At 31.8% G+C, this 10,940-nt stretch overlaps 1 protein-coding gene across 1 annotated transcript; it reads right to left on the minus strand.

Annotated features, from left to right (window-relative positions):
- Nucleotides 1-1,535: 1,535 nt before the first annotated feature.
- On the minus strand, nucleotides 1,536-5,011 carry LOC125846708 (G-type lectin S-receptor-like serine/threonine-protein kinase At4g27290). The gene is made up of 7 exons (XM_049526281.1): nucleotides 3,655-5,011; nucleotides 3,348-3,479; nucleotides 3,077-3,234; nucleotides 2,654-2,864; nucleotides 2,280-2,517; nucleotides 2,050-2,200; nucleotides 1,536-1,974 (listed from the first exon to the last, which is right to left on the minus strand). Exons 1-7 carry the CDS (start codon nucleotides 4,925-4,927, stop codon nucleotides 1,666-1,668), a joined length of 2,472 nt encoding a protein of 823 aa, XP_049382238.1. The 5' UTR covers nucleotides 4,928-5,011; the 3' UTR covers nucleotides 1,536-1,665.
- Nucleotides 5,012-10,940: the final 5,929 nt, after the last annotated feature.

The following is a 10,940-nucleotide window of genomic DNA, read 5'->3' on the forward strand; positions in this document are numbered from 1 at the left end:
ACACTTGAATTGGATGTTGTGTCGTTGATTACGCATTTTAAACATCACTCCCATGAATCCAAATGAGGGTACGGCAGTTACAAGGATAAGGGACTTCACTAGGTTGAATCCCTCGAAGTTCCATGTTTCCAAGGTTGATGAGGATCCTCAAGAGTTCATTGATAAGGTGTATAAGATAGTCGGAATTATGGATTTTTTTATACGGTGGAGAAGGCGGAGTTGACCGCTTATCAACCAAAGTGTGTTACTCAATTTTGGTTTGAACAATGGAAAAGTGAGAGGGCGGAGTTGGAAAACCAAGAATGTTTGTTTCTCGTTCCTTTCTTTCTGTCTGTTTGTTCATATTAGTATTGCCTAGTGGCCATGAATTTACCCAGAATGCATGTAATTTTGCTTGGTTTACTGTTCTTACTTTTCTATGATGTCAAAAGGAGGAAGATACACTGATAACATGTAAGCCAGTTCAGATCAAGGGATCAGGTCTTTCCGACAAGGGAAGCATGTTGATAGGGGGAATGTGCAAGCAAAAGATATGTAGACATGGGCAATAGTTTATCATCATCAAAAAGGGGGAAAATGTTGTATGTTGGGATTTTGATGATTTAACAAGCTATAAAGAAATAGGATCTAGTAAAGGGACCTGGTCCTCTGTGTTTTTGTCGTAAAGGACAAGTCAATGAAGTGTAGTTGTAAAGTTGTAGAAACTACAGTGGTTGGTGGGCACTACAGTAGAGGCGCAGAAAGGACAACAGTCCTCGACCAATGACATGCTGCTAAGTTGTTTTGTGTCTCTTACATATTGAAAATGTTGACAAGAAACAACCTACTATTTGCAATTAGGATTATTCAAAAGCAAAACCCGTTTTAAAGAAAGAACTACTCTGACACACAATGAGGGACCCGGTTTAGTCTTGCAGAGTCTGAAGTTGTTATTGGAGTCTAGTGTCTTATGGTCTTTTATTAAGAATATATTCCTATGTTATACGGGAAGATAGATCATGCCATATCATATTAGTGTTGGTTAAGTTTGCGGCTTGAGTTAGCTGAGTGGTGTTTGTTGAAGTTTATACTACTTAGAGGTAGTTGATAAAGTGGACAATAGGGCTATTGCTTTGTGTTTTGTAATAAAGGTGTTTAAAGGTTTGTAGGATTAAGATATTAATCCTTGTGATTACTAGAGCCAGTACTCACAAGTTACTTGAAGTTACTGGAGTTTTGAGAAATCCTGTGTGACAGGTCGTAGTTTTTCCTCTCTTGAACAAGGAAGTTTCCAGGTAAATAGCATTTACATTACTTCCTGTTATTACTACAGTCAAGGGACCTGGTCTCCTGACTAGTCGTGGACTCATACAAGCCAACGAAGGAAAAATTGTTCTTACTTCCCCAAGGGAGGCTGAAAGTTTTTTACAGAATAAGCTGTTCTTCTTTCATAAGCAAATATACTAGGTGCTTTTGTATGTAGAGAATGTTTTAAGCTCTTTTCACAACTCTGCTCCTATCTTTATATACAGCAAACTGAGTGTCAAGTTGTCATGCTTAATACCATGCCACAGATTTTTGAGTAAAACTATTTAGTTGAACAACCAGTAGTTCTTGTTCTATATGACCGCAACAATTAAGTTAATATAGCGTACAGAAAACATCCATGACCTGAAAATTTATCTCCTATCTGGCATCCAACTGTGTGATGCTTAATTCATTCACTGAAGTTTCGCCATGCTTGCTAGATGAACTGTCAGCTTCAGTGAATTGGTTCCTGCCATTGAAAAAGCCTGGCTCTTTAGGCGAGGGTAGTGAGACATCACTACCCAACACGAGCACAACTGATGCCAAATTCGGCCTATCTTCTGGACACTGCTGCACACATAACAGACCTACATGAACTGATCTTTGAACTTCAGACTGATTGCATGACTGCCTTAGTTGTGTATCAATTACTTCCATAACCCTGCCTTCTTTGAAAAGGATCCACACCTGAACATTTACTATCATGCAGTTAGATGCTATAAGTTTTACTTAACATATAAGATAGACAAGAAGATCACCTACATGTCCTAGAAGATTATGGTTATGGTCTGGATGCAAGAACCCTCTATTTCTCTCCCTGCTTAAAATCTCCAGTACTACAACTCCAAAGCTAAATACATCTGATTTCACTGAAAATGCTCCTTTTTCTGCATACTCCGGGGACATGTATCCACTGTAGGATAATGTCAAATAAACAAAGTAAGTAGCTTTTTAGTAGACTGCAAATACTTCATCGGTTTAAAGATTCTTACTATGTCCCAACCACTGTTTTTGTCATGGCTGCAGTCTCATTTCCTCCAAAACTTCTTGCCATGCCAAAGTCGGATATCTTTGGGTTCATATCTATGTCTAGCAAAACATTGCTAGGTTTAAGATCTCTGTGGATTATCCGCAATCTTGAGTCTTGATGAAGATAGAGAAGTCCGCGAGCAATTCCATTAATAATATGGAAGCACTTAGGCCAATCAAACAGTGACCTCCTATCTGTATCTGCAAAAATTCTGAGCTTATAGTAGAACACTTCAGATATTTCAAATCAAAGAACAGATAACAAAATTCATCTGACGATTGAACTATTACTACAGATAACTAAATGTGTTAAGAGTTGAGAGAAGTGAGAACCAACCAAAAAGGAACCAATCCAAGCTATTATTAGGCATGTACTCATAAACCAACATTTTTTCTTCTGCTTGGATACAACAACCAAGAAGCTTCACAAGATTCCTATGATGGAGTTTAGCAATGAAGATAACCTCATTCTTGAACTCGTCAGTTCCCTGTGCTGAGTATCTTGAAAGTCTCTTTACTGCTATTTCTTGTCCATCTTTCAGCATACCCTAGATATCCAGTAAATTAGTTGAATGAGCTTCTCCAGAATATTTTACTGACAAACAATAAAGTAGATTTTGACATTGCTGTTTAGATGAAATAGGAGAATGACATATCAATTTTCTTACCGAAACATGTGTTTTCGTTTTAAAGTTTCGGAAATTCCTTTTTAGGCAGTTATTTTGGATGAAATAGAAAGAGCTGAAGTTAAAATAGTTACCTTGTAAACAGGTCCAAAACCACCCTCTCCAAGCTTGTTGTTCAATGAAAAGTTATTGGTAGCATGAGATATAGTTTCAAAATCAAACAACGGTAAATCTAGCTCTTTATCTTTCCTTTCTTTAGTGCAGAACATTTCAGAGATTCTTGTTCTTCTTCCTGTTAAAATAAGGACTTAATTGGATGTAAAGAGAAATTCTGATATTTACCAAATGTAACTCCAGAAAAAACAAAACCACAAATTCAAAAGCAGCAAAACCTCTGAGGTTTACCTTTTCTAAAATATTGCTGATTCTTCTTCTTTTGCCTTATGTACATGATTAAGCATAGTACTAGGAGCAGACCTAATGCTGCCAGTGGCAAGCTGATTGTCAGTTTGTTTACTTTCCCTGTACTGGAGTTACCTGATGACAGAAATAAATTCGTAAGACGGAAAAAATAAACTGTTTTGGTTTTCAAATAATGTAGAGAAACCTCAACTTGCTCACTAAATGGCATTTAATTTGGTCTAGAATACTCAAAATCTAATGTGGCATACTTAACAGCCTAACATGAAAAAGTATAGAAACAGATTTATACCAAACTCAGAAGAGTCCAACTTTACATAGATATCTTGCCCAGTAGCACCAAACTCTCTGATGTCCATCAGCTCATCAAACCAAAGCAAGCAATCTTCATTTGTCCCTGTTATGTCTGGATTTGCATATGCCATACACGAGCAGTTTCTCAAGCACAATTCTTCGCATGCATTAAGAGTCACTCCTCCACTGTACCAGGAAAAACGAGTGTCTGGCAACTTGATGCCTTGATACTTGAAGAATTTAACTTCCTTTTGGCAATTCAATATTGCTGTCTTTCTAACACAGCCACCAGACCAATTTCCCCTTGCCCATTCTGTTGGATCTTTGGGTTCAAATTTATCCAAACATCTGCAGATTGAGGAATTGCCGCTGTTGCACAAACCATATGAATGACACTGGCCATAAATGTCACAGTTATCAGATGGTGCACTGACAACATCGTCCCAATTTTGGGTCCAATTATTCCATTCTGAAAGCTGTAGAAATCCATTTAGTTGCATCACTACCCTTGCAATGATAGAGCTGTCTGTAAGTTCATACATGAATGATATTTCATTAGGATCAGATAAGTATGTATAGTTATAACCATTCCACGATGTGTCACGAGATGGTGCATTAGGAAAGACTCGGCCATTCCATGGTCCAGCTCTGTAGAGTTCAATGGAACCATTCATAACGAATGTTTGTAGGAATCCACCAGTATCAAATGTCCAGGTAAACTGACCCCTGGAAGGATCATTTGTACTCTTCCATGACGAAAGGGAACGATGAAAACCAGTTTTCAGATTAATCCCAACCTTCATTCCAGGTAAAGCAGTGTCACCTGGATTGTCAAAACTTTGCCACAGGTAGTTCTGAGGCTTATCCTCGGCTGCATCTCGAACAACAAGATTGCCTGAATCAAGGAGTTGTGCTACTGGATTTTGCCCATGTCTAGTGGAATTGGAGGACCAAATGACTCTGCCAGAACCATTTAGAAGAGTAAGAATTCCTTGTCTGGTAAAATTTAGCACACTCGATGTGTCATTGAGTGGATTGTCTCTATTAGCAACCCATACCACTGTCTGTACAGTAACTTTATTAAACAATATTCCTAAGTAACGTTTCCCGGATGTCCCAGGGGAAAAAAATTCCAACTTAAACTTGCCATCTGATGAAATAATGGTGCTTCCATCTGTTAGAGGTTGATTTGCAGGTATGGTATGTTGAGCACTCACACTCGACAGAATCCATATGGATGACAAGAAGTAAAGTATGTTTATGGCCTCCATTAAAATGAGATAGCAGATGGAATTTGATTTCACTTGCAGATGGAGTCATGGAGATGTTCAGAATATGAAGCTTCATAATCTATTTGCTACGGTTGACATAAAAACATAGTCGCGTGGAAATTTTGCATAGCTTGACCAAAATAGATAGGTTGAACATTCTTATTAACATAGTCGCGTGGAAATTTGCTATGTTCACATCTCTTTATCTTATTATTATAACTTAGCGCGTTTTGTTATAATATTTTGGGAAAAAGGCATAAATTCCCTCTTAAATTTATCCCAAAAAGTCAGTTACACGTTTAAACTATCATAGTAACCTATTACACATCTATACTATTCAAAAGTAAATTTTCTTACCCCTTAAAACTGACGTGGCAAAAAAATAAAACAAAAATAAAAAATAAGCACGTCAATTTGAAATTAAAGTAAAAAATAAATTAGAATCCTCTTTTTCACCCCACCTCCCACACCTCTTCTTCTTCAAACCCCACCCATTGTCCTCGTCTCCTTCATTCTTTATTTTTCATCACACTTCTTTATTCTTTATCACAATCTGAAAGCACAATTTTTTTATGATTCGCAATTAGGTTAATCCCATAGATTTGTTAGTGAATAATTGTATTTTATCTAGAAAATTTTTGATTGATTATTTCTATCTTTTTCAAATTTTTTTTAACTTTGTTCAAGAATTTTTGGTTGTTAATCAATTTTTGGGTTTGGTGGTAATAGCAGCTTTATGGGTTTGGTGGTGATGGATGGCGGGTGACAAACATTAAAAGAGGTAATGGAAGGTAGTGAAGAAGAAAAAGTTGATATTGATAATGGTGGTGGTGATATTTGGTGTTGGGTGACAAAGAAGAAGAAGAAGAATTGAAGGTGATATAGTGGTGGTGAAGAACAAAATCAATAGTGAAGGTGGAGTCGGATATGATTTTCCGATGAAATGAGAATTGAAAATGGGTGGGATTAGTGATGAAGAAGATATAATTATTAGAGAATTAAAACAATTAATAGGGATTAGTTAAAGTAAAATATAGTTAACAAAAGAAAAGTTATTTAATAAAGAAAACAAAACAAAAAATTATAATTTATGACATAATGCTGACGTAGCGCTGATGTGGCAGCGAGTGTACTACACCACATAATGTGAGAGTGGTGTTACACGTCTCAAGGTGGTAATAAATTCACTTTTGAGTAGTCAAGATGTGTAATAGGTCACCATGATAGTTTAAGCGTATAACTGACTTTTTTGGGGATAAGTTCAAGGGGAAATCTATGTCTTTTCCCTATTTTTTAGCCATAAGTATTGAAAACAGTACTCTAAACTTGACGTGAATTATTATTTTAGTGTATTAACTATTGACAGTCTTTAAAACATTCCTCTAGTTGATTAAATAATTTTAAAATATTGCTCTACTTGATTAATTAATTTAAAAACACGCATTTTATGCCACATGTCATCTACCCAAGCATATCTCTGAAATTTTCTATTGATATGGCTACACATAGATATATATATATTATAAAATAAGTATTTAAGAAACATTTATAATCAAATGCTAAGAATCTATATATATATATATATATATATATATAATGAAATGATAGATAAAAGGGATATGATACCTCTCTATGACATTTATATATTTTCTCTTTTTTTTTACCATTTTTTTTAATTTAAATCAATTATTTTATTATAAAAGTAATTTACTTAATTTATTACAAATAAATATTTTATTATTGAGTTACATTTACAACAAAAACTCTTCACATGCCTAAAAACCTTTTTTTTTACCCTCTCTAGGAGCTCCCACCCCTTTTGCTCCATTGGTGACTCGAACTCGCAACCTTCGGGTTGGAAGTGAAGGATGCTTACCATCCGAGCAACTCCCTCTCGTCAAAAAAAAAAAAAAAAAAAAACCTATTTATCTTTTGTCTCCTTTTTAATCTTCTTTTTACTTCATTATTTTTATTAATTAATCAATTATTTAGTAATTAAAATAATATTACATCTACTTAGATTTCATGAGTTACAAAAACCTTCATCTTTTTGTATCATCCACTTAATTAACATGTCTCCTTAACTTCCTTCAACATGATTCTTATGACTTAACTTCCTTCAACATGATTCTTATGGCTTAACTTATCTATAAATAACAATCATCTATAGCTATGTTGGATGTTCATTTTGATTTCCATTCCTCCTCCTCCTCCTTCATTAGTATATATATAGATATATATTTTAATCTTTTATTAATTTTGTACTCCTTTATTTTCTCAAAGGAATTTAAGGACATCATGCCAAGGGCTGAGATCAACAAGAAATGAGCATTCGACAATAGTGGACATTAACCAAACCCAAGATAAGCTCAAACACAAAGAGCTTATAAGACCTATTATTTTGTGCTGAACTTTTTTTTTTAGATGCTCTAATTTTTTGCATTCGTTTTTTATTTGTTTTGTATAGATTTTATTTAATATAGAGTAAATTAAGAAAAGTTAGATATAGAAGAAGTGATGTGGCATGTCTTGACATGTCGAATTTTTTTTTTATGGATGAGGTATACCATGTCATAGTTGTATGAAGAAACTTTTTAATAGAACAAAGTACATTTTGGAGGTCCCATGTCTTTTGAACATCTTCTTTTCTCTTCTTACTCCTCCACCCCCACCTTCTATTTACCCATCCATTTAATATAGAGAACTTTATATTAATATTTTTTAATTTAAATATATTTCATTACGTAAATTTAAAATAACACAATAACAATATCAAAGAAAAATAAAAATATTACCTCCATCTACTTTTATTCGTCATGTTGCGTTTTTCAAAAGTCAATTTTTGACTAATTTTCAAAGTTAAATTAGATTATATTAATTCAATATTTTAAACAAAAAATTTAGATTTTTAAAAACTATATGAAAAGTACTACAAATTGCAATTTCTTGCATATCAATATGATGAAAAATACATTGTAAGATGTTATTCAAAGTTCTTATAGTTTGACTCTAAAAAGGGAAACCATGACAATTAAAAGTGGGCGGATGAAATAGTAATATCTTAAAATTAGAATGTCATTATTTCTTAAAATTAATATTTATTTTCCTTACCTTTTCGATACTTCATAATATTCATTTGTCAAAAATAAAATAGAAATAAATATATTGATACTAATTTAAATTTAAAGTCAAATAATTACGTACTTAAAAAAGGTTAAATTAAGATGTGTGCGCTTAACCTCATAAAAAGTCTTTTTGTTTAGTTTTAGGATAAACATAAATAGTTATTTAAAACTACACGTCAATCAACAAAATCAAAATATAATTAATCAATTCTTTTTTTTTTCAGTTTACTCTCTTCATCAATTTATTGAATTATTTTTTATTTTCGAAAGTCAAACTATAAAATATTTTTTTTTCCCATATACTAACATAATAAGAATTGCAACTTTAGTATTTTTGGTTGAATTGCAACTTAGTGGGAAGGATTAACAAACATAATAAATTACAGTTCTTATGTTAATATATATATATATATATATATATATAGAGTATTTTTATTATATCTTTGTGATACGCTTTTTCTAATGGAATTTCTTCCATATTCAAAAGAAAGTCTTGAGTTGCTACTCGAATTTCTTATTTCTTGTGTTTTTCCAAATTGAATTTCATATTCTTCTGGAATTTGTGCTTGCTGAATTTCTGCTTCAACAATTCTTGCAATTTCTGCACATTCTTTATCTATTTCAATAATTTCTTTATTTTGTAAACTTTACCATAATTGAAATTGGTAACTGTATACAAAGCTTGATAATATATACTCATAATATGATTACCTGGTTTAAACAGGTCATGAAATGACAATTTAGTACTACAAACTGATGCGTCAGATTATCATTGGGGAGCATTATTGCAAATCGATCTGAATGAAATTTGCAGGTACACAAGCGGTACATTTAATGATGTAGAAACAAGATATTCTACAAACGAAAAAGAATTACTAGCCATTGTTAGAGGAATTAGGAAATTTTTAGCTTTCCTTCTACCTAAACAATTTGTTATTAGAACTCTAATAAACAGGGTATTTGAAAAAATGCAATTGGTGTCAGATTCAATCGATGACAAAAACCAAAAATTATTCAACATCAGAGATGATCTAATGAGCTTGTCCGAACAAGCGAGAAAGATACAGTACGAAATTAATCAGCTAAGCAACGACCAAGCTGAAAACATGAATGAATTTCTTTTATTATGTGAAACATTTGGACACATGTCCAAAAAGGAATTATCCTCAGGGGAATATATATATATATATACTAGTTCTTTGACACGTGCGTTGAACGTGATTACCAATTCTAAAAATATATGTTATAGTAAATAGTATTGCTTATTTATATATACTAGTTCTTTGACACGTGCGTTGAACGTGATTACCAATTCTGAAAATATATGTTATAGTAAATAGTATTGCTTATTTAAGAGAAGATTTGAATAATAAGATTAGCAAAAAATAATTATGCAGATTCTTTTGTAAATGTTCAATGTGGATCGTCATATATATCTCTTATTCACGCGAATCTATGAAGATGGTCAGTAAAAAAATTTATTAGTTAAATTCAATAATGTATATATATTTATTTTAATTTGATGAGGTTCAATTATTTATTAGTCGTATCTCACTAATATATATTATCTTAAAGCGATATTTGTTTTGTATTTTTTTCATCTAACCAGATGTGTTTTGCACGTGTATTCCACGTTAAATTGTTTAGATGTCATATGAACATGTGAAGAAAACAACTACATTTTATCTATTAGAACTATTTTTTGTATATTAATTTTATTTTTTAAGTTATAACACAATAGATGGCATACTTGTTGTTGGCTCTCATATTTAATTACTCGATTGACTGTGTACATAAATCAGAGATAGTTATTTGAATGTCCATAGTTAATTGAGAAAGGTTTCCTTTGTTTTACCGAAAAAATAAAAAATTAAAATTAAAGAATATATTCTATCTGTAAAATCATATATATAATCACATGTTCATTTTACACTCTACAAAGATATAGTTCATATACTTGTAAACGATTTTCAATTTATTCAACCAAGAATGATTCGTCAAAGGAAAAATAACAACACTGTATTATCACATATATAGGGTCGTTATAATAATATGAAAAATTATTGGTCAAAAGTTAATATAAGAAAAGTTGAAAGATTGACATAATTAATGTAATAACTATTAAATTTATAATATTATAACTAAGAATGTAAAAGAGTGTGAAGATCGTTTGCAATAATTAGTAATAACTAAGAAAAATTATAATGTTATAACTAAAGAATTAATGTGCAATAACTGAATTTCTAATAAATTTTATACTTACATATATTGACATATGATTCATATATATTCACATATTTTCACATTTGTTGTGAGTTTTTTTCTAAAAATAGAACTCGAAATATTTTAAAATAATATATTTTGAAGTTAGAAGATCTTGTTAACTTGATAATACATTTGTGACATATATAATACCTACTTTAATTTAAATACAAATACCTACCCAAATATAACTATAATTTGCATTAATGAAAATATTTATCTCACAAAAGTTAGCTATTAAATAAATAATAAAAATTAAACTAATACAAACTTCAACTGACATCATTACAAGTCATATGAACTTTTCTTCTTCTAAAATATTGAAATATTAAAAAATAGTAAATAAGTAAAACAAAAGGGCAATGTTTATATAGTACTAATAATTATTTTGAAGCAAACTTTCTAACAATCTAAATCACATAAGTAGCATTGATAAATAAAGTCATTATTTTGTCTTAAGCATAAACAAATAAATTGTGACAATTCTCTAAATTTTGGAAAAAGATATTCAGAAGCATATATCTACATTTGTCACGACCCAGACCACCGTGATTGGCACCCATACTAACCCTTCGATGGGAGAACCATTACTACAACCCAAACTAACAATTCAACCTTTACATTAT

This window comes from Solanum stenotomum, chromosome 12 (genome assembly GCF_019186545.1).
Source record: "Solanum stenotomum isolate F172 chromosome 12, ASM1918654v1, whole genome shotgun sequence".
Lineage (NCBI taxonomy): Eukaryota > Viridiplantae > Streptophyta > Magnoliopsida > Solanales > Solanaceae > Solanum > Solanum stenotomum.